At 46.6% G+C, this 24,998-nt stretch overlaps 1 protein-coding gene across 4 annotated transcripts in view; it reads right to left on the bottom strand.

Annotated features, from left to right (window-relative positions):
- The window catches only part of PDE8B (phosphodiesterase 8B), a 260,529-nt gene that overhangs the window by 183,713 nt on the left and 51,818 nt on the right, over nucleotides 1-24,998 (bottom strand). The window contains exon 1 of one of the 4 annotated variants that reach the window (XM_084881268.1): nucleotides 9,597-9,731. The exons of 1 other annotated variant lie outside the window; for it this stretch is intronic. Coding sequence is in view for 1 of the 3 variants with exons in the window: in XM_084881267.1 (XP_084737393.1) it covers nucleotides 1,196-1,231 (36 nt within the window). In the remaining 2 variants the exon portion in view is untranslated. Of the gene's footprint in view, nucleotides 1-1,195; nucleotides 1,367-9,596; nucleotides 9,732-24,998 lie in introns of those variants that run through there. 2 more of the 4 variants (XM_084881267.1, XM_084881269.1) reach the window with 2 other exon arrangements.

Here is a 24,998-nt window from a genome sequence, read left to right as displayed (position 1 = left end):
TTTAAAACTTCAGGTTCTGACACCCGCATCAGGAGCTCCCAGAGCAGGCACGCCCTCCAGCGCCCTGACCTGGTAGTGGCCTGCACAGGTTGCAGGGGCAGAAGTGGCAGGGGCTGCACTGTGGTGGTGGCCCTGCAGCCCTACAGACTCACAGTCCGTCCATCGCAACTCGCCAGCGACCTTTCTCTGTGGTTGGCAACCTGGAGCCAGTCAACGGGTGTCAGACTGAACTAGAAGCAGAATGGATAGGCACGGCTAACCTAGAGGCTATCCAGAGAAGCCTGCTGAAGGCTGCGGACCCCTACTCAAGCCTTTGAAAGGCTGGTGCATGCCTCACCTGCAGCAACAACAGTCCAGGGGGTCCTGTCTACACTTGATCCTGGAAACTACGTGCACTTCAGGTGACACTGTCCCCTTGGACAAGGCGCCCGTCCCTGAGCCTCAGACCGGTCTCGCTGGCCCTTGCCTGCGACCCACGGCACGCGTCCCTTCTTTGTGCCCATGTTCCGTCTTCCCGACGACACGAGGCGGGCAGTTTGAACCTCACGCTGGGTCTGTCTGCCCAGCCAGCTCAGTCCCGGGCGCTGCGCGCAGGTCCAGGTGGGTTCCGGGATCACTGAGTCCAGAGCGCGTCACTGAGGGCGCTGAAGCTCCACTCCCCAGGACACCCCGCTCCTCTCCTCGCCGGGGTCTGGGGCTCTGGGGGGTTAGCTTCACAGAAGGGGAGGCAGGTACGCAGCCACAGGAAGCGCGGAGAGGAAAGCGGGGGCACCTGGCGCTCAGGGCGCGGGCATTCGGGCGCAGCAGATGCCAGTGGCAAAGCGCGCGCGCGCACCAGCAGTACAACTCAGGACAGCTGCTGGTGGGCCACTGTTATTTTTTTAAAACTTCTTTTTCCTAAGTTTAAGCCCGGTAGTTACACCAGGCAGTAGTGGTGCTTCCCTCCTAGAAAGGACGAAGGGAGTAGGACACCGGGAAGGGAGTTGGGCACGGGGACACCTAGAGACTAGCGGGGGGGGAAAGAAAATAAAAAAAAAGAACCCTTCCCACATTGGGGGTGCTGAAAGGGGACCCGGGGACAGCTCCAGGTGTCTGCCTGTGCCCCCTGCGCGCCTACCCAGCTCGCCCCGAGCGCCCGGGTGCCCGGTGGAGGGGTGCAGCCCGTGGACGCGCAGACCCCGCGCGGGACGCTCACCTGGCGGGCACCTGGCCCGCAGCGAGGACGGTCCATGCCCGCAGCGGGCGGCTGCCCGGCGCCCTGGTGGTGCCCTTGCCCCGCACCGCAGCCCGGCACGGAGGGCACAGGGGTGGCGCCGCACCCTGCTCCCCAGGTCTGGGGCCCACGTGAAGGTCTGTAGATCAGACGGACTCTGGCTGCTAGCCTGAACCTCTTGGAGCCTTCACTCCCAAGGCACAGGCATGTCCGAGGCCGGACGGTGCCTGGGTCCTAGCGCCCCTCCTGGGGTGTGGAGCCCCGACTTTGAGCCTGATTAAAGCTCTCCCCCCTCTCCCCTCCCCCTCCCCGGCCCCCAACTTCCCCAGGGGCTCCGCTCCCAGCAGAGCCTCTCCTGCCCTCCCCCCCGCTTCCCCGCAGGGAATTTGAGTCTTGATGGAGCCTTTCTTGGGGCTCGTGACCAGCAGGCTCCAGCCTCCTCCTCACCGCGCCCACCCTTCTCTACTCTCACCCCCTGGTGCCTAGATCCCCAAGAAAACGCTGAAGGTCAGATTTTCCTCATTCCCCAATTCAAATCTGAGCACACTACATTTTAGAGACGCTAAAATCAGAGACCTTAGTCATGAAGATATATATATACTATATAGCAAAGATCCTTCTTCCTCCCAGCAAAGGAGGACTTTGGTATTCAGATGAATACATAACGCTGTCTGGGTGTGTCCGCGGACTATCCCTCCGTCTTCACTGTGTGGACAGCTAACCTACCTGAGTCAAACCTGAATCCAACCCAAGGTGCTGCGCCTCCTCCTGGCCCCCTCCCAGTCTGTCTAAGGAGCTGGAATCAAGAGACTGGGCAGATAGGAAGCTCTTAGGCACTTTCAAAAAGCAATCTTGTCCTGCTCGCTTTCTCATTCAGAGAGGCTGATGAGATTTCTAACTGCAGAAAAAGGAAAGCAAGTCATTTTGTAGAAGTAAAACCTTGTTCATAGGACACAAAGAGAGATAAGAAGAAACTTTATTATTTTGGTGTTAGTCATAATCTATAAAGGTCTGTGATAAGGTAGGAGACTTTTTATAGACATTTTTTAAGGAGGTCAAAGTATTTTCTCCCAGAAGCACTCTTCTCTGTGTGAACTCTAAGCTGGTCCCTAATTATCCTGGTATCCATGCCTTTGTGGAATACCCTCCCCTTTGCAGAGGGGGAGGGGGGCTTATGACTTGCTTGCTACCCACCGAGTATGGCAAAAGTGATGAGGTGTCACTTCGTTATATTATATTACAGTGATTATATTACAGTCTTACTAGGAGATTCTCTCTTGCTGGCTTTGATAAAGCAAGAAGTTGGGGGACCACGTGACATGAACTAATGGTGCTACTGGCCAAGAGCAGAGGCCCTTAGTCCAACAAACTGAGAGGAACTATATCCTGCCAAGGACCAGGGGAGTTTGAGAATGAACCCTTCCCTAGTTGAGCCTTGAGATGAGAGGCTGCAGCCCCAGTTAACCCAGACCCAACCAAGCCATGCCCAGGCTTCCAATCCACAGAAACTGGGAGATAATAAATGTGTGTTGGTTAAGCCACAAGATGTGTGGAAATTTATGTACAATAGCAAAATTAATACATTTCCTCCTTCCACGGAGGAAATAGGAAAGTGGGGCAAAGAGGGATTGGGTAGAAGGGCTGAAGTCATTTAAATTAGCAGCATAGTTTACCATTCTTTTTTTAAAAAAAAATTTATATATATATTTTATTGATTTTTTACAGAGAGGAAGGGAGAATGATAGAGAGCTAGAAACATCGATGTGCCCCCAACCAATGTACATGCCCCTGACTGGAATAGAACCTGGGACCCTTGAGTCTGCAGGCCAATGCTCTATCCACTGAGCCAAACCGGTTTTGGCTACCATTATTTCATAGTCATGGCCTTTTTAGGCCCTATACAGACAAGGAAAAGCAGAAAGCAAAGACATCAGAAAGTGAAAGGTCAAGTTAGGGATGGGGGAGGAGAGTGGTGAGGAGTATAAAGCAGCTGAAGAACTTTAAAAACTGCCTAGCAGGTAAAGGACAGTTTGAAAAACTCAGGGGTAAATTGACCCAAGCAAAAAATACACATATTTTTAGAAAGAAAAGTAAATAAAAGTAAAACAAGAAAACTAATAAAGAGACAACGGGGGAGGGTAAAGGCACTAAATCCTCCGAATCCCTTTTCTAATTATCTATGAACGAAAAACAAAAGCCACATTATTCACCCCAGTAAGTGCGGGGATTTTCCAGAAGAGCTGCTCAGGAAGTGCTAGGAGGCTATCTGCTCACAGTGCATTCCTGTGCAGCCAGCAGGTTGTCTACCGTTCCCAAGATATTGCATAAAAACAGACGGTGTCTCACACTACGAGCAGAAGTCTGCACATGTTTGTTAAATTGCAAGTGTTTCTGGATGCCTAATGTTTAAAAGTTTTCTACTCCATCCCTGTTATAACACTGCAAAACTGAGCCCAACATTTAACCCATTCCATATTTACTTCCTGCTCTGAACCTTGAAGGGGATTATGGAGTGGTGTGTGATTTTTAAACAGAGGAAGAGGGGGAGGCAAGGAGGGAGGACAGGAAAGAAAGGAGGAGGAAAGGGAAGGAACAGAAGGAATAAGGAAGAAGGAGAGGCAAGGAAACTGCAGCACAGGGAAGGGAAGAAAGAAGGAAACAAGGAAACAAGAAAAGGAGAAGTAAACCAAAGGCACAGAGCTCTCTAGTTGGGGGGGGGGGGGGGGCTGGGAGATCTAAAACAGGGTAACGAGGTTCTGCTCTCACACTTCGCATGGCCTACTGGTCATTTCTATGTCTGAGTCCTAACAATGCCTCACAAGGCAAGGTTCTGAACCAGAACCATCACTTTCCTACCAAGTCTGACTCCTAGTGATTAATGCTACTAAACAACTCTCCAAATTCAAACGATAGCCTTCTGGCTTTCCTCCTTCTCCCTTGTTCTTCTTACCAACTAGCCACCACTTCATCATAGTGTCACTGGCCTGTCCCTCCCTTTGTAACCCAGAATCTATCTGGGTCCTTGTCATCCCCACCAGGCCAACCTGGATGAGTAGGCCAGAGCCAGCAGGGCACGGTTTAACTCAGAGGTGCCAGAGTCCATCCCACCCCTGCTCACCCCATCAGAGTCTTTCAGAGTCTCACAGATTAGGAAATGGAAGAGACATTTGAACGGACACATGGATTATCCCAAGGAGATGGGAATGCAGAGATGTGGGGGAAGAGAATCCCAGGGAAGGGAACAGCACGTGCCAAATCCTTAAGGCAGGAATCTGCTTGGTAAGTTCAAGAAAGATGCAGAATGCTAGCATGGCCGGGTGCAATAGGAAGGTTTGCGATGGTTTTGAGCAGAGAAGAAACACTATACTATTTGCTTGTTGAAAAGATGACTCTGGCCACTGTATGGAGAATACATTCTAGGGGGTTAAGGGCAGGAAGACGCTGTTGCAATAATACCAGTGAGAGATGGGGTGACCAGGCTGACAGAAATGAGTCTGCATGCATTTTGATGTAAAGCTGACAGGAGTTGTGATAGAGTGCGTGTGGGGAGTGGAGTGAGGGGAGAGAAGAAACAACCATAATCCCTAGGTTTTTTTTCCTGTGTGGCTAGATGGATGGTGGTGCCATTTACTGAGATGGGGAAGGGTAGGGTACAAGCAAGAAAAACATGGGTAGCGAGTCAAGAGCCCTGCTTTGGCCTGGTTCAGTTCTAGTCTGTATTAGTCATCCAAGTGAAGATGACAAAGAGGCAGCGAGATATATGTGTCTGGAGCTCAGTGGAAAGGTCAGAGCTAGAGCCATAAATTTGGAAGTTATCAGTGTATTGATGCTGCTGTAAGCAATGGGGGCAGAAAGGTCACCTAAGGGGTAGGGTGTAATCAGAAAGGGGAAGGTGGCAGGAAAACCACATTCGGGCCTGCCAACTCTTACAGGTAGGAGATGCTAGCAAGGAGGAGCCTCGGGAGCGGAGGTCCATGTGGTAGGAGGAAAGCCATCAAAGAGAAGGAAACTATTTAATGAATCATCTGCTGACATGAAGAGCTGGGAAGCAGAGACGTCCTGAAAGATTTTACAGGAGGAATAGACATGGTGATTTGAACAATTTGAAGGTAAATCTGATGGTGGAGGGAAGCATGGGTTGGATAAGACTTATGGGGATAGAGAGATAATTAATAATAACCCAGAAAGCTGAAACCGGTTTGGCTCAGTGGATAGAGCATCCGTCTGCAGACTGAAGGGTCCCAGGTTCGATTCTGGTCAAAGACATGTACATTGGTTGTGGGCACATCCCCGGTGGGGGGTGTGCAGGAGGCAGCAGGTCGATGTTTCTCTCTCATCGATGTTTCTGGCTTTCTATCCCTCTCCCTTTCTCTCTGTAGAAAATCAATAAAATATACTTTAAAAAAAATAATAATAATGATAATAACCCAGAAAGAGCTGAGGAGAGCCTGAAGCCACGCACTGACCTTACGAATGGAAAAGAACAGAAGAACAGCAGAGAAATTCAGGGATAGAGCAGGACCTGGGAACCGATGGGCTGTGAGTGGGTGACTCTTGGATGCTAGTACTTCCCACATAGACAGGTACTGGTCTGGCAAGAGCGAGCACTCTGGTGAGCAGTTTTTAGTATACTGGGCTTAAGTAGCTCATAGAACACACCAGAAAGATGTCTAGTAGGTAAGAGGACACAGGTCTGCAGGTCATGGGAAATGTTTGGGTTGGAGCTAAAAATTTAGGTGTCATCAATATATAGGTAAAAGAGGAAACGGTGAGCCAGAGAGCTAAGGATCTAGCATCAAATACCCAAGAAAGAGGTGAACAGAGAGAGGATTTGACATAGGAGACTTCAGCAGATGGTCAGAAGGTAAAATAATCTCCCCTCTGGCCAGAGCTTGGTCCCAGAATAACTTCTTCCAGGACAAGGACCTCAAAACTCTAAATACCTTAAGTATTGCAAATGAAAGTTACTCCTTAATACAAGTAACTGTTCTTCTAGGAAATGAAATAGACATCTACACACACACACACACACACACACACACACACTTAGCAACACTTTCTGGGGATGAAAAGTACTTTAAAAAATGAAGCAGTGGGCCAAGACCAGTTTGGCTCAGTCAATGGAGCGTCGGCCTGCGGACTGAAAGGTCCCAGGTTCGATTCCGGTCAAGGGCATGTACCTTGATTGTGGGCACATCCCCAGTGGGGGGGGGGGGGGGGGAGGTGTGCAAGAGGCAGCTGATCGATGTTTCTCTCTCATGGATGTTTCTAACTCTCTATCCCTCTCTCTTCCTCTCTGTAAAAAATAATAAAAATATATTTTAAAAAAATGAAGTGGTGGGAGGAGAGCATAAATTAAAACAAACAAACAAAAACACTTTTATTTCCCTAATTTATCTGAGAATTAACACATTTTAATTAAATCCTCACAACTCTAGCAGGCTTTTTTTTTAAAGGGGGTAATATAGATGAATTAAAAAACCTTTGCCCTTTAGATTTTGAGAAGATTCTATTTCTTTTTTCTGCTTTGCTCTTCCTCCTAACTTATCCCCCACACAGTTTTTAGTCACAGTACCCAAATTTAAAACAAGAACATCCCGATTACCAAAACTACTGGGAACGAAGCAATTTTGTAACAAAACAGCCTATTTTTTAAAAGGAGCAAACCCACCTTCATAAACCGGGTGGACTGGTGTTAATATGCACCAGGCAGGCCCGTACAACATTCCTGAGACCTTGTACCCCATATGGCTGTGTTGCCAGGGGCTAAAACAAACAACAAACAAGCTGGAATAAACAAATCTCCTCACATACCTTCCATTTGTTTGCAAAATGTTAAAGGTACATATAGTACTGAGCCTTCAAAAAAAAATTCTAGTCAGTGAGGTCTAGGCAGCCACTAGCCTCTTCCTTATCTGTTCTCTCTCTAACCCAGACACATGTGTGTCTAATCCAGACACTCCCGGCCTCTTTCTCTGCTTCTGGAAGGGTGGAGTCCTGTACCCTCCACCTGGGTTCACTGATTAGCTTAAAGCACCTAGATGTAAATGCATCTGCGTCAAAGCGTTATCTCACCCAGGAATTTGCATGCAAATCACTACTAATTTTCTTCCTTATTGATTAGGTGGCCAGGAAAGCCAGCCATAAAGCAAACAGGTGGGAAAGTCCTTTGGGACTCAACTTACTGCTCTGAGAGCCAGCCTGTGTGAGTCCTCCTTTGCTCCCACAGCGGCCTGGTCCCCTCAGCCAGCACTAGGACTGCAGTTCCTCCTGCAGGCCTACACTCCTCGAGGCTGTTTCTGCCTTAGTTTTTAATTCCCAGACACAACATAAACACTCAATAAATGTTCACTGAAAGAATAAGTGAATGAATCAACTGAAGCTGGGATGCAGGAGTCATGTTGCCCTTGTAAGTGATTGGAAAGATTTGAAGGAAAGATTATCTTTTTTATCTCCCCGACATCATTAAACGGCCTTTAAAAGGTAGTAGAAGCAGAAAAACAAACACCGTCATCATATGCTTCTCCTAGCACTAAAAAATGTTAGCTCCTGGCCCTAACTTTGGGTTCTCCTGACCTCAGACTCCCAGATGCACATTTTATGTTGCTTGGTGTGTTTTTGTTTCTTCTGTCTCCTTATCCAGGCAAACACTAACTGTGGTCCACTACACTCCAGGCGCAGGGCTGGGCACCGAGGCCCGGGTGGCCTCGCTCTGTGTTCACTGGCCTTGCAATCTAGTTGAGCTCTTATTTAGTGAGCCATCTCAGCCAGAGATTCCTTTACCATCTGCCAATTCACCCAGCCATCAATTCCCCAAGTTCCTTCGTTTTTATAAATTTCTGAGAGCCACGTGGATATCTAAAACACGGTTGTTAAACGAAGGCTTACTGAAGTCGGAATCGTAAATATTGAAGCTAAAGAGGATTGTGCTGGATGGTCTGTTTGCCCCTCCAAATGAGCTCTCCATCCCTCCTCCCCAGACCCTGTGTCCTGGGAGGCAGACTTGCAGGTAATAAATACATCAATTGGCTCCTTGCCCTGGCTTCCAGTCAGTTGGGTTCAGCCAATGGGAGGCTCCAACATGAGACTGGAGCATAGGCAGTGGCTATGTCCCGCCTTTGTGGCACAGAGCTCTTTCTAAGTTCCAGTGCCTGCTGTCCCTTGCCCATTACCATCGGCCTAGGGGTGTCACCATTGGCCCAGGTGGGGTAACAGCTTCGTGGCTCTCAGAGTCCAGGGGTACTGTACAATCCCTGCCCACAAGCATCCACTGCTGTGTAGGACAAGCCTTCATCTGTCCCCCAAAGGGACTCTGATACAAAAGCCATCTCTTTCAAACTCTAGACGTGGACATAAATTCCTAAAGAAAAGGGTCTTTCAATCTGTGGCCTTCATGGCTATTTGGAGCCACGCTGTGATTTTACTACTATCGGCATATAAGGACAGATTTTTTTAAAAAAAAATATATCCTATGGGTTGGGCAAAATTATGTCAAGATGAAGGTCAGGACTGAGATGCCAACTAAAATAAGTGTACAAGGAACCAAGTGACAAATGCTTGGCATTTCAAACTCCAAGAGGTGGTAGCCAGTAGAATCAAGTTCAAACTTGGCTGTAAGCTGACAGCCACCTATTCCAGCTCTTTCCCTAAGGCATACCCCTTCGTTAGGACAAAGTGCTGTTTCCAAGTACCTCCCCCACCCGCTTTGTTCCCAAGCCTTCCTCTGCTTGGAAAGTCTCCCCCACACTCATTTTTATATGTCTGATCCCTCCCCACTTTACAAAGCCTAATTTGGTGGCTTCCATAAATAGTTGCACTTTGCTTGCCATGATTATCCCAATCAGAAGAAGGTAGCTGTTTTCTCCAGATACTAGGAACCTATTTGTACCCACTTATATCACTGACCACTTCCCGGTGTTACAATTGTTTGTGTGCAGGCATTTTTCTCACTCCTGAGCCTTGAAGAGCACTAAGGGCAGGGCCATGCCCCAAAAGGAGCTATTGCAGTGCTTCAAAAATGGAAATTTCTAACTGAATGTTTGTTGACTGACTAAATGAATGAGTGAGTTATTTTCACTTGGGCTAGTGATATAATTTCTTCTGAAATTCAAAAAAAAAAAGAACAACCCCAAACCATATTTCACATTCTCATCCAGAAATAGTAAATTCATAAAAGCAAATGGCAACTATATTGGAGGAGAAATATTTTCAGATTGTTTCCATATGTGTTTCCATATAAAACAGTTTATGCAATACTCAAAACCAAATTCAACACCATGTGGCCATGTATCTTCAAGAAGCTCATGATGATGATTTAGGTCAGAGCTTAAAACAATAACAACAACAACAAAAAAAGGTTCTTAAAAGAGATTTGTTCATTTACCCTTCGGAGCTCGTTCTCTAGCTGCTTTCTTTCCGGGCTTGGCTCTGATGTTCCTTTCTGCCGGTGACCTTCTCTTGCCTTCCCAGGCAGAACTGTTCTCCCTCCTGAGTTTTTATTGCCCTTTGTACAGACTTTTCTTGTGGCTTTTAGCCCACTGCTCCATGTTATTTATGTGTCTCTCTCCCGGTGAGGCTGGGAGCGCCTCAAAAGCAGAGACCCAGTCTCCATCACTTACCTGTCCTCCCGCCACCTAGCACAGAACTTGGGACACAGTGCGTGTTCAAAGAGTGGTCTCTGGACTGAATTGGCTAAATGCCAATTGTGCACTTGGGCTCCAGAAATCCAAGCCACGCCTTCTTCAGTTTAAAATACTGTGACATGTATGAATTGATGAGACGGAGGGGGGAAAACAACACACACACACCCCTGCTCTTCCGAAGTGGTACCAACTATTGAACTGGATCCCAGCTTAGGCATCATGGGTCACTTTCACAGTAACTATGTAGGCTTGCTGCTACAGGAGAGCACCTCAACACCAATTCAGGAACATATTCTCTTGTAGCTAAAATAGTGAACTTGAGAACAGGTAATGTGCCAAGTCAGGGAGGGAATGGAGAGAGGAAAGCCAAGCACTTACTCTGTGCTCAGCCCCTTACATACCTTATCACTTTAAATCCTCACAAAAATCTCAGGGTCAGCTTTATTCTATTAGGCTTCAGAGCATCTCCAAGGGTCAATGGAACCATTCTTCTTAGACACCACTGGAGGTGGCTCTGTTGGAATGAGTTTCAGGATGGGGACATTGGGTCAGGTTCATCTCTAACATTGCCTCAAGCTGGTCCACTAGTTCACTGCCTTGAGGCACAATGAACTTTCCATTACCCGAAGCTCGTCACCCTCATCTTTCCCATGTTGGGGTTTTCACACACACACGGCTTCCTCTGCTGTGCTGACTTTCTTCCCCCACTCCCTTCATCTAGCTAATTCCTATCGATCCTCCGAGCTAGTGATCTTCAAAGTGTGGTCTCCAAACCAGCGGTCTTCGCATCACCGGGCAGCTAATTAAAAATGCAAATTCTTGCCAGAAACCGGTTTGGCTCAGTGGTAGAGTGTCCTTCTGCGGACTGGAGGGTCCCAGGTTCGATTCCCATCAGGGGCATGTACGTTGGTTGCGGGCACATCCCTGGTAGGGGGTGTGCAAGAGGCAGCTGGTCGATGTTTCTCTCTCATCGACATTCCTAGCTCTCTATCTCTCTCCCTTCCTCTCTGTGAAAAATCAATAAAATATATTTAAAAAAATAAATAAATAAATATGCAAATTCTTGGGACTTACTTCAGACCCACTGAATCAGAAGCTCTGGGGGTGGGACCGAGAAACCTGTGTTTTTTTTAACACAGTCTCCAGGGGATTCTGATGCACATTAAAATGTGAGAATCGCCAAAACCTGTTTGGCTCAGTGGATAGAGTGTCGGCCTGCGGACTGAGGGGTCCCAGGTTTGATTCTGGTCAAGGGCATGTACCTTGGTTGCGGGCAACATCCCCAGTAGGGGATGTGCAGAAGGCAGCTGATCGATGTCCCTCTCTCATCGATGTTTCTAGCTCTCTATCCCTCTCTATTCCTCTCTGTGAAAAATCAATAAAAATATATTTTTTTAAAAATGTGAGAATCACTGTTCTAGGTTCCATCTTAACCATCAAGATAGGTCTTGACCCCAGCTCCCCAATCTGTGTTATATCCCCATAGTCATTCTTTCTCATTATAGCTATCCATTTATCACTATCTACAAATTATATAACTGTTGATGTGTGTGTTTAAAATCTATCTTTTTCACCAGACTCTGAATTCTATAAAGGCAGGGACCATGCCTACCCAAAGCCTTGTATTGTGCTTGCCACACAGTAAGTTCTCAATCAATGCTCAGCTGTTGGTCAGTTTTTCCTAACCATACCTTGCTCCTAAGCCAACCTGGCTGTAAGACCCAAGCACTTCTTGAAGTGCCTAAACTTCCACCTCCAGCCATGAAATAGATAGCATAAAAGACAGCCACACCTCATTCATTCACTGTCCGGAGTGAAGATCACCCTGACTTCCTATGTCACATCCTCTCTCTCTTTTCCATTGCTGAGAAACAATACCAGTACATGAGGGGAGAGGCGGGACAATGAGAGGTGGGAAAATCAGCTAAAAACAATTAGTTATTTATCAGTAGCCCTGGTGAATAACTTAGGTAAATCACTCTAAGGTTTTCAGATTCCCAGTGGCTTGTGAGCACTCTGAAGCCAGCTCAGATGCCTCACTGTCTCTGTTAACCCATTACCGTTCTTCTCTTTCAGGCCTGTGTATGATGCGGAATCAAGCTTCACTTTCCACCAGGACTTGGTCAGACAGGTAAGATGTTTGGGTTTCAATTTTATCAGAAAAGTAATTTTAAATATATATATATTTTATTGATTTTCTTTTACAGAGAGGAAGAGAGAGGGAGAGAGAGTTAGAAACATCGATGAGAGAGAATCATTGATCAGCTGCCTCTTGCACACGCCCTACTGGGGATGTGCCGGCAACCAAGGTACATGCCCTTGACCAGAATCGAATCCAGGACTTTTCAGTCCGCAGGCTGATGCTCTATCCACTGAGCCAAACTGGTTTTGGCGAAAAGTAATTTTTAATATACATACTTTGCTCTTGATAGTCCATGGAACAACCCTGTGAGAGCCTCTCACCAGCAGCATCACACAATGCTTTTCCTAGCCACGTCTGCACATTACACAGGAACACCCAGGACAGTACCCATGGCCACCAGCTGGAGGCCATGACAGGGGCTGAGGATAATGTGCGCTCGGTGCCATAAATCATACCTCGGTGTTCCTCCCTCAACCCCGAGACAAAATCACCTGAACCTCCAAGGCAGACCTCAGGCAAAAGTAGTCCTGGCATGGGCAGCCCTACCCCCAAACCAGCTCCCCTTGGAGAGCACAGCGAGGATCAGGCGCGCCATGTTTCCATGTAATTTAGTAATTCTTTCCAGCACTTGCTCGTGAAGCCAATTCCTCTCTTCCCACGGTGCCCCCGAGTCCCAGGGCCCTCCTTCCCTCCACACCATATCTCAATCAGCACGGTCATATCTGTTCGGTCAGTATTCAAATTCCCAACCTTTGACGCTTGTCACGAAGAAAACCCGGAGAGGTGGAACCATCTGGCCGGGCTAAGACTTAACAGCAGACCCTCTGTGGGGCTCTCCAAGCCCCCGTCCGAATGGAGAAGGGGAGGAAGCCCCCACTCTGTGCTTGATGCCACAGCGGGTTTTGTCTTCCAAGTCTCATTCACCGCCACAATTCTTCTATGTATCATCTCCCTTTTACAAATGTGGAACCCGAGGCTCAGAAAGTTTAAGAAGCTTCCCCAAACCACAGAACTAATAACAGATTCCTTGCACTTGTTCCAAACAGCCCTCCAAAGAGATATGGGGAAGGGAGTTCTAATTTTTACCTGTATCCCAATATGGAATCCAGATCTTATCCAGTTATATCCTGAGGCCATGGAATCCACTTAGTGATTCCTCGCCGCCTACCTTTATTTCCTGTGGTCGGAAGGTTAAGCTCATTCTGTACTTTCTGGCTGGTGGAAATGGCCCGTGTCTCATTCATACCTCCTCACCCGTGGCCCCACCTCCGCCCCGGCACCCAGTGGAAAGCACTTGCCCACAGGAAGCATTGGAGATAGGCTGATCAAACATGCACAGGCTCTCGTTATTGGGTCTATGGAGGACTGCTGCAGACGGAATTCCCAAGGCCTGGCCCTACGCTGCCGCATGAAGACAGCCCTTCCTCCCCAAGCAGCTCCTACACCCCTGGGCAGTGGGAGGCGAGACACCAGGACAGCTTTGAAGGTGTTCCCTCTGGCTTCCCACGCTGTATTTATACTATGTTCACCTAAAGTGACTGAGAAAAAGGGAGACAGAACTCGAAGGCAACACCAAGTCAATCATATAAACTACAGTGCATTCAATAAAACACAGATCAGATTTTATTGGTGCTACGGGAAACCCTTGTTTCAAAAACAAAGCAGAACAAATGAGACATCCAACGTAACTGTAGAGAAAACTCACTGACACCCCTTTCTAAATATCCTGGAGGATTTCAGGTGCCAGGAGTTGGCACGGTGCCACCTCTCGGGGCGTGGCTGTGCTTGTGTTTCTCGGTTTTTTAAATCCTCAGACTTGTTAGTTTACTAAGTAGGCCTCTCTTATCAGGCCTGCCCATCAGAACCCTGAATAACAAACATCTTCCAAACGGAGTATAAGGAAGTTGAGATTTCTCTGGGGTCAGAGGCTGACAAACATTATTGAAAAGCTGGCCGCAGGAGGCCCTGCTGAAACAGGGTGGGTCTGCGAGGACCCAGGCTGAGCTTTCGTGTCAGGGTGAGAACGCACCTTACAGACACGGTCTGGGTCTGAGGCCATCGGAGGTAATGGAGGGAGACCGGTTATACGGTTGAATGCAGCCCCAGTCCAACAGCAGAGCAAGGAGCTGGGGGGAAGGCCGCTCTGACCACATGCTGGACACATGCACACTCTCTCTTCCATCCTAGGCACTCCCTCCCGGCCCACCCCCCAGCCCCTACCCGCCTGCTGACATAACTGCCTTTGCTCCAGGGTCCCCTAATTGTTCCTGCCATTCCTTCCACATAGGTCTCTGCTCCTAAACCTGCCCTTCCTTGGGGGGGAGAGGGAGGGGAGGAGGGGCCGAAGGAGTGGGGCCCCACCAGGACCCGAACAGTGGAGTGGTCCCTGCACAGGTGGTCCTGGGCCAGGTGGCTGGAGCCATGCCCCTGGTGCTAGAGCCCAGCTTCATGCCCGGGCAGCCGCCAGGGCTCTGTGCCAAGGTTGCCGTGCAGCCTCACTGCTCCCTGGCCTCCCTCCAGTACCCATGCCAGGAAGGAACAGCCCGTCACCAGCGGGGAGGGCACAACTGCCTGCCTCGACTTCTGACTCCTCGGCAGACAGGCCCTGTGGGAGCCTGACCCTCTTTGCCCTTTTTGATGACAGTTCAGAGGTCCAAAAAGTGGGAAGATAAGACAGAGACCCCAATCCTGTAGGGACCCTGGCGCTTCACATTTAAAATACTGTTTTCCAGGCTTAGGCTCAAATTCACTTGTCATCACTCATGTCTTAACAGAGGGAAAAAATACAATGGAAAATTAGATCCCGTGTCACAATGTCAGGGGTATAAATAAAATGAAAAGCGAGCTTGACGTCAGTCATGAGGATTCTCACATTCCACTTCACTTCCTCATCATCCAATATGCAGCTCAATTTACCCCCCTGGGGGATGGGAATGGGGTAGTGTATACAGGTGGGGGCTCTGACACTGTGGGGACCATGTTTTGTTTTGTTTTGTTTTTTTTCCCTTGAGATTCCCCGGGAGCCCCGGGGGAACAGTCCCCCAGGGAGGACCTCACTCCCTGTGCTGGGTGTTTCCTGGCCATGTAAGAGGCATTTTGAGCAGATGTCACTATTCCTTCCCCTAGTGCCCTCAGCCTCCCCCAGCCTACATTCTCCCACCCAAACGTCTGTTCTCAGGGGCAGACTGTCCTTCACCAGACTTCCTGAGAATAAGTTGAGAGGACGTTTCTCTTTCAGGAAAAGAGAACAGCGAATGCAGGAGGGGAGAGCCGAGTGCCCCTTGCCAGGGACAGGGCTGGTACAGATGGTGTCTCCACTGCCCCCTTCACTTCTATGTGCCACTGAAAAGTGGTGTGCAAATCTGCCTTGGGATAGTGATTTCTATTTCGGGCATATTCTGGAATAGGATGATCTATGAGAACCCAATGGTAAGTAATTCTGTGGGACAAACTCCCTCTCTCAACAAAGTTCTCTTTTATAAACCTAGCTATTCCCCCCTCTATTAGATTTTTCTTAAAGTGTTTCGTATCCCTGTAACCTAAAGCCCAAAATTAACATTGTCTGGTGTACATTTTTACACACCGTTGTCATCACTTCAGAACACAGAGGGCCCTAGCAGGTTTGGCTCAGTGGATAGAGCATCGGCCTGTGAACCAAAGTTGTCCCAGGTTCAAGTCTGGTCAATGGCATGTACCTCGGTCGCAGGCTCCTTCCTGGCCTGGGCCCTGGTTGGGGCTCGTGAAGGAGGCAACCAATTGATACCTTTCTCTCACATTGATGTTTCTCTCCGTCTTTCCCTCTCTCTCCCACTCACCCTAAAAATCAACGGGAAAATATCCTTGGGAGAGGATTAACAACAACAACAACAATCACACACTGAGGAATGTGGACAAGCAGTGCACACTTACGAATAAACCAGTTACTGTTAGCACAGGCACCGGTGGTGTCTTCCATATCTGTTTTTCTGCCTTGACTCTTAGGGGGTGTCATTGCACCTGGGATAATGGTGGAGTCTTTCCCAATACACATGCTGCGAATCAAGCACTCAGGTGTCACCTCTCTGCTCTGAAAACACTACATTCAACAAGCATTGTGGAACTCTCCCCTGTGCGCGAACTGTCCCCGCCACGAGCATGACCCAACACCAGCCACCTCTAGTCTGATCGGTGAAGGAGGTGACTAGCAGCAGCAGAGTGAAGGAAAAGAGAGTGACCTTTGGTGTCCAGTAGACGAGTTTAAGACACATCCACCACTTCCCGGCTGCCTGGCTGGGTCTGCCTAGGGTTCTCTGGCATTGCCTCTGGAAGCAGCCCTGGAAAGGGTTGCACAGCACTGGACCCTCCCCCAGCCCCACCCCCATTCTCCAGCGCTGCATCTGCTGCCTGGAAAGAAAATATAAAATGGGAAAGAGATTACTGGTGTGTGCGCACACGTGCACACACACACACACACACACACACGTAAGCATGCACTTTAACCTGGTTTTAGATAGGTGTGATTATTCTAGGTCAAAAATAACAGTGTTATTTTTAGAACTAGATTTCTAACTCTGCTCCACTCAAGGAGTAGATTGGACTGATAATGGACTGAAATAGCACTTGGTCATTTTCTCCTCCCTGTGAACTCAGTGGTGCTGGACTTGGTAGCACCTGCACCTCAGGCACTTCTCATTTTGTGTCCCATTATGGCCGCTGAGGACGACTTTGTGGCCTACATTCTGGGAGACCTATTTCATAAGATGTGTTCCTGAGACGGTTTTTTTCCTTCACCATAAGAAGCTCATGAGGACACACTGTTCTTTAAAGATCCAGCCAGAACTGGCCCAGGGCAGAGTTGTGTGAAGTGTAAAGAGTTGGTTTCCTCCCATCATCTCTCCTGCATCCTCTCCCCAAACTCTGCATCCAGCATCTGAATACCACAAGTGGTTTCCAGAACCTTCGAGGATAGTCCCTGTCTGTTTGGACAGTGTCCAAGCCCTCATCTTCCTTACATCTCAAAACCCACTCCTCCTATAACCCTTCCCACCAGACCTTCTATCTGCTAGATGGCTCTGGGTTAAGTATGAGGTGAGATGAAAACGTTACGCCAGCAGGGTGAAGGTTTGGGGTTTCGCTGTGTTCTTTGTTGTGGTGGTGGTTAAAGAAGCCTCAGACCCATTGTAGGCTCGTCTCCTGCCAGGGGAGGGGAAAGGAGGAGGCAGGAGCCTTGAACTCTCCTCAGAGGTCAATGTTCCCCTAACTCACTAAGCATTCGGTTCTCCTCCTGTGGATCCAGGGTGTGTGGGAGCCAGCTTGTACTGGCTCATGAGAGCTGAGTGTCAAAATCCCAGGAATCTTGCCAGATGGTTGTTAAACACTGCCGTTATTAAAAGTTAAGTTTACAGACATAAATTACATTAAAAACAAAAGTCGCCAAAACTGGTTTGGCTCAGTGGATAGAGCATCGTCCTTCGGACTCAAGGGTCCTGGGTTCGATTCCAGTCAAGGGCATGTACATTGGTTGTGGGCACATCCCAGTGTTTGGGGGGGGGAGGTGCAGGAGGCAGCTGATCAATGTTTCTCTCTCATCGATGTTTCTATCTCTCTCCCTTCCTCTCTGTAAAAAAATCAATATATTTAAACACACACACACACACACACACACACACACACACACACAAAGTCGTTGGTACTTAAACCACATCCCTTCCTAGTCATTTCTTATTCCCACTCTTCTTATACACTTGAAGCCATTTATGTCCACTGGGTCACTATGGGTAGAATACTATAATACATACCCTGTGTTACTGCATCTCTCTTCCCAACTCCTTGCTCAGTGACATCACACGGGTAGCTTTAAGTCAGCCATGGTGGATGGGAGTATTGACACAGGAGAATTTGGTAAACAGTACAAAATCAAGGCTTTGTTTATTGCTCCTTTGAACCCCACCCCAAACTAGTTGTTAAGCATTTACCGACCTACCACTATTTTTCTCCCCCAGTGGGCTCAGGACAAGACTGTAGTCACCTAGGAGTGCTAATATTCAACTTCACGGATGTGGGGAGCAGTCTGCAGAACCTCCCAAAAGCTCTGCCTCTGCCTTCCCAAAGCCCAGATCACTTCTGACACTCTCAAGCCACTCGCTGTGTCCCTCCCCCACAAGAGATACCTGTGACTCCATCACCACCAATACCCCACTACACCCCCATTCCCCCCTCCCCCCCCCACACACACACTATATAGTCAACACATTCTGCTTGGGTGAACTGTTAACTCCAATACAATCCTGGGGAGCCTGCTAGCCTGGGGATGGGGGCTGGGGTTCTGAGTATGAGGGAAGCAGCAGCAGCCAGTGGAATGTTTCGGATGTAAGGTTACTGTGTATACCTCCTCTTACCACTTGGTCCTACAAGTTGACTTCAAAGCTAGGAGATGTTTGGTTTGCCCTACACTCTAGACTTTTTTTTTTTTTCCAGACACAAACTAGAACTTTTTTTTTTTTCAAAGTGAGTGAGTCAAAGGGCATCATCCTTCAAAGAATATACAGTGTTTTGCACATTACACCCTACTACCTTTATTATCGCATATATAATAGCTTTTAGGATAACACACACATTATTAGTCCCATTATGAACAAAAGGGGCCCAAGATACAGATACTAACTAACTTACCACTGCTCACTAGCTAGTTTGTAAAAGGGCTGGAATTAGGTCCCATAGGGCCAGCAGGTTTTGAAAATGTCACCCTTACCAAGGGTAGGAAGCACAAGGTGCCAATTATTTTAATTGGAAGTCAACCCATGTGCTATCCTCTCTCTCCTCCTCCTCCAAGGACTCTCGTGTTAGCTCTCCACCTGACTCCATGGCATTGAGCTATTTAGAGATTCATCTTGGCCATGTAGACAACTTATTTCCTAGAAAGTACGATTAGAGGTTGACCTTCAGTGTTCTTAATAAATGACATCAGAGTACAAAGAAGACACAAGGCCACGGGGCCACAAGGCCACGTGATCAGTGGGGAAAGCTAGCAGTGCTGAAGCTCTGCCTGTGAAACAGAGAATGGAATCTTAAAATGTGAACCCACATACCATGAACATCTAAACGATTTCTTATGAGACTATGGGTTAAATCCTCACTAAAAAAAAAAAAACTGGATGGTGGAGGAGAGGGGTGGGGGGAGAGGAACATCTATAATAATCTGAACAATAAAAATTAATTAAAAAAGAAAAGAAAAACACACACACAAAAACTGGATGACATTAAGCCTCATTAATGTGCTGGCCAACTGGAGGTAAAGGAGAGAGGACAGCTTTTGCAAAACAGCTGCTTACCCAGTCCTTGGGCCAGACCCAAGGAACTGGGGAAAAGAAACTCCTTATTATATTCTTGTGAGAGTTTTTGTTTTACCAACTGTGACTGGAAAATTTTGTATCGAACTCTTAGTGGTTGAGGGAAAAATGAAGACATTTTTTCAAAGTCCCTCTATCAGCAAACAGATTTCAGTTGATGATCAAATATACTTATGCTTTCAGAAGCACAACACCGTACATTTATAAAGCATGTCAGCCTTTGAAAAATGTTCCTGTCCATCACTTAAACTGAGCCACCTGAACACCCTAGGTAGAAATCCTATAATTCAGTGGTTCTCAACCTTTTTAATGCTGCGACCCTTTAATACAGTTCCTCATGTTGTGGTGACCCCCAACCATAAAATTATTTTCATTGCTACTTCATAACTGTAATTTTGCCACTGTTAATGAATCGTAATGTAAATACCTTTGTTTTCCGATGGTCTTAGGCTCTACGGCAGCGGTTCTCAAACCAGCGGTCCTCAACCTCTGAGAACAGCTAGCAGGGTCACCTAAGACCATGGGAAAACACAGGTATTTACATTACAATTCATTAACAGTGGCAAAATTACAGTTATGAAGTAGCAACGAAAATAATTTTATGGTTGGGGGTCACCACAACATGAGGAACTGTATTAAAGGGTCGCAGCATTAAAAAGGTTGAGAACCACTGCAATCATTAAAGAAACTAAAGCAAAACCACCCAAAAGACAAAAGAAACATACATATATTACGCTGAGAGGGGATGCTATGAAAGCTGGATCTCCAATGCCCTCTCCTTCTAAGCTGCTGTGTTAATTTAGGGTCCTTATACTTTTATTCATGACTCTCATGCCCTACCACAAAACCAAGTTCAGCAGCTGTTCTGTTTGTCTTTCTTTTGGCTTTTATTTATATGTCTGCATCATGGGTAAAATCAATGGTAAATGGCTACTTTGAAAGGTAAGACAGTAATCACTTTAATGTAATTCCTATGAGTAAGATTTTAATCTGCCTTCTTTATTTAAAGTCAAGTATATTTAGTCCTTAGATCTAGTTTAGCAAATATGGGAATCAATTTTTGTGTGTAAAAAGCCAATTACCACTAAGAACTACTGTGCATAGTTAATAATTCTTTGGGGGGCCACCTATAGACTTGTATCCTGGGAAAGGCAAATTGCAAATTAGATCCCTGCAATTTGAAAAAGTGATTCATTTTTTCTATCGACTCATTAGTGAAACCAGGGCCACTGAATTATTGGATGGTAATGGACTAGCCTCCCATTAGCTTCAATACTTCTGTTTCTGTATTCCTCTCACCAAGTAAACATGACTTCAATATTAAAATCAAGAAGATTCTCACAGGCAATAGGAGTGTTAATGAACTTGATCTTGATGATCACTCCACAATATACATGTATATAAAATCATTACATGGTAAGTTCTAAATATACTTTTCAATTATTCCTCAATAAATTGGGGGGGGGGGGTAGTGAATATTCTGACTAAACCCAAGATAACATCAAGATAATTTGGTGGGGAAAAGTTGGCTGGCTTGGAGAACATAATCAGATTTAACCTATCATTGGAAGAAAGAGAGAGAAAGAAAAAAAGAAAGGGGGGAAAGGAAGAGAGGGAGAGAGAGAAAGAAGAGACAGGACAGTGTTCACAGGGTACAAAGCAGAAAAGATATTAGCTGATAACAGTTAGCCATTCCAGGCTTGAAAAGAGAATAAAAGGACCAGAACTGACCCAAATATCTATAAATATTTTAATATTTAATAAACATGGCCTTTTAAATTGTGGGAGGGGAGGGAAAGAATATCAATAAACATTATTGGGATAATTTGCCAACATTTTTGAGAAGTATTCCAAATAGATTTAAAAGGTTTAGTTTTAATATTAGAAAAGGCCAGAAAATTACACATGATAGTTGTATAAAGTGTTTTAATTTCCTGTTGTAATTTGCAGTCGGTGCACTAGTGACCTCCAAGTTGTTCTTGCATTGTTTCAAAGGAATTCAGCAAGTCTCTCTCAACCAGCAGGAAAACCACAAGTCAAAGCCTACCTCCTTCCTTAAGCCTCCTTTGATTACTCCACTCTGAAATGGTCTCTCTCATCACCCCTACCATTTACATTGGCAATTATCACTCTGATTTTGGTAGCTTGTCTTTTGTTGCCTTGAATTACTATACATTTTTTAGCATCAAAGTTTACTCTTTATGTATTCATGTCCTTCCTCCCCACAGATTTGTCATATATATATATTAATTGACTTTAGTGAGAAAGGGAAAGGGAGAGATAGAAACATGGATGATAAAAGAGAGAGAGAATCATTGATCTGCTGCCTCCTGCATGTCTCACTCTGGGGATCAAGCCCGCAACCCAGGCATGTGCCCTAACTGGGAATCAAACAGTGATCTCCTGGTTCATAGGTCAACGCCCAACCATTGAGCCATGCCAGCCAGGCTGTCTTACATTTCTTTATATCCCACACAGTGCTAGGCAGAGTAGTCTCATGTTTCAGAACCTGGGCTACAGAGTGAGGGTATGAATTCCAACTCTGTCACTGACTAGTTGGGTGACCTTAAAAAGTTACTCAGCCTCTGTGTGTCTTCCTTATCGATAAGTTGAGGGCAAATGTGGCACCTTTTCAGAAGGCTGTTATGAGGGTAGAGACAAAAGCATGGCAAAGGGTTAGCATAGTGCCTGGCATGTGGCAAGTACTGTTACATACATGTCAGCTGTAAGTACCTAAGTGCTTCGTAAATGCCTGCTGACTGAATGGCTCTAATGGGGAGGAACATTACATAAAGAGAGTGCTGCTCTAAGGTGGCCTGAACCCCATGCTGTCCTAGAAAGAGGAGGCAGAACCCTGCAGACCTCATGCCACAGGCTCCACAGGACAGTAAAATATTATCATGGCACCTAGGGGTCTGGGTGAGGAGGGCAAGCACGAACACAACTGAGGTTTTTTGTTTGTTTGTTTGTTTTTTATATATTATATATTTTTTATTGACTTTTTACAGAGAGGAAGGGAGAGGGATAGAGAGCTAGAAACAGCGATGAGAGAGAAACATTGACCAGCTGCCCCCTGCACACCCCCCACCGGGGACGTGCCCGCAACCAATGTATATGCCCTTGACCGGAATCGAACCCGGGACCTTTCAGTCTGCAGACCAACGCTCTACCCACTGAGCCAAACTGGTTTCAGCACAACTGAGGTTTTATAACACAAATAAGTTGTCGGAATATTAATCCATTCAACTAATACTTACTGAGAGCCTGTTGTGTGCCAGGAAATAAGAAATTTCTCTTCTTGGAGTTAATGAAGAGTAGACTATCAAGAGTGTCTCCTCTCCTCTCCTTATCTACTCTACCCAGGAAGCTGTTATGGTTCCTGCTTCAATGGCTTCTGGCGTGAATCCCTGTGATTGTCTAATAATAGGTTCATGCTCACCCTGGTACTTTTTTTTTTTTTTTAACCAGTCTGTCCTGAGCAGAGTTAGGTGTGTTTTGTAAAATACCTAAACATTGTATTTCCTTTCTGGACATCTTTAGGGGCTCCCCACTGCCATGGTGGTCTGTCCCTCCTAAATCACCCCACAAGTGTCTCACATGGCCACGTGTACTCAGGACACATCTTCCTTGGATCTGTACCTAGCAAATTTCTTCTCCCCCTTTAAGAACCAACTCAGGTATCAGCGACTGTGGGAGGTCTCTGTCACAGTCCTCCCAGAAATACAGAAACGGTCTGTATCCAAATATTGTGAATGTAGGGTAGGGGCTGGTTACACAGGGGATGGAAAAACTGAGCCACCAACCAGGGCACAGTGAGGTAAGCCAGAGATCATTACCAGCAAGCAGCAGCTGCCACTCCTGGGCGGGAGGGGCAATTGGAGGTTCCCGGAGCCCCGGGGCTGGGACCACCCTGCTGTACCTGGACCCCTTGGGCCTGCCACGTCGGAGATGGAGTCATGGTGGAGGCTTATGAAGATTTTGAAGATGCAACTCAAGACAGAGAAGAAAGGAAAGAGATACCCTGACTTTTCCCTCTTCCCTTTTCTCCAGTGGGTCACCTTTGCCTCTTCTTGGCAGAACCAGCAGCAACCAGCTGACATTGAGCCTGCTAGGGTTCCCTGCATTCTCCCCCCCACAGCAGAGCAAGGCAGAGGGACCGTGAGGGATGAAGGTGCCATCCCTCATGCCTCCCTGAGGCAGGCTGGCACTTTCTCTTCTCTGCTCCCCCACCCTCGTCCTATTTCCTTTACAGCCCTGACCCTCTGGGCTATGATGTCTCTGTTTACAAGTCTGTTTTCCTTAACAGATTGTGCTAAAACAATGAGTTTATTCATCTCGGTAGCCCCAGCTCCTGGCATAATTCAAGGTGTATAAGAGGCATTTAATCTTTGTTGGATACCTACTGAAAGGACACTCCTAGGGTCACCCTCGCTAGTCCTTCATTCCCATATCCTTATTTGATTTACCTGCCTTGAATATCTGAACTTTCAGCACTGAAGGATAAACAAGAAATGAGGCCCAACTCTCAGGGTCTGTAATATAGAGCCTTATCCATATTTAAAAACGTCCAACAACAAATCACAATAATTATTCACACTCAAGCACCATCACCTTATTAACCTTCCACCTTCCCAGAGCTACATGAACATCACCCATGGAAATGCTTCCAAATCTCCAGATACCTTTCCTCTACCACCCACGGCGTTTCTAAGTGCCTCTCCCTCCTGTTATGTTAATCAGCGTGCTCAGGGTAAACAAACTAATTTTAAAATCAGCTTAAGCAAAACATAATTAAGGAGATAAATGACCTTCCCCCCCCCCCCAAATTGCATAATGAATGCCCAAGGAGAAATTATTTTTACTCGCCGCCATTTTTACTTGTGTAATGTTTTCTCTCCCATCATTGCAGAGGACTTAACTTCTGACCTTGATCGTCTGTATAATAATTACCATCAGAGCAAAAGGAGCCATTTTTGTTTTTTCTTATCCTGAATGTATAACACCAGCCTATTGGTATAAGGAAGGGGGAGTGCAGGAAAAGACCCCTGTTATTATAATCAGACCATCAGTGTTCAAATCTTGGTCCTGATTTCTTGCTACAATCATGGGCACGTTAGGTAACCTCCGAGAAATCAGTTTCTTCCCATGCCAGAGGAGGCTAACTGACCACAACACCCACCTCAGGGACAGTGAGAGCCAACACCAGCTTCCTATCTGGTTCCAAGCACTTCGTGTGAATTCAAACCCTTTCACCTTTACCTGCTATTTTTTTATTTTATACACAAGGAAATAGGCACAGAGAAATGAAGTAACACACTCAAAGAGTTGTAAAAATTGAGTATGACTTTATACATCGAAATTATTCAGTAATTGTCTGTAACATAATAGGTGGTCAATTAATATTTTTTCCTTTAAAAGTCCTTCTCCCCCTTCTAAATTAACTAATCTTTATAGATTTTTTTTTTTAATTGAACTCCTTGGTCAAGAGGTCTGGACCCTTCAATCCTAGCTCTGTACTCACAGTACTCTGTGCCTCAGTTTCCCCAGTGTAATAATGAAACATCAGATTATATCAGCTACTGCCAATCCGTGGCGTAAGCCAGCAGTTATATTTTGTTACATTGCATAATGTTTACATCTTAAAAACAAAACAAAACAAAAACAGTTGCCAA

This window comes from Pipistrellus hanaki (assembly GCF_964339955.1).
Source record: "Pipistrellus hanaki genome assembly, chromosome: 4".
NCBI lineage: Eukaryota > Metazoa > Chordata > Mammalia > Chiroptera > Vespertilionidae > Pipistrellus > Pipistrellus hanaki.
Note: the sequence above shows the minus strand (reverse complement) of the source record. Positions and strands in the feature narration are given on the sequence as shown.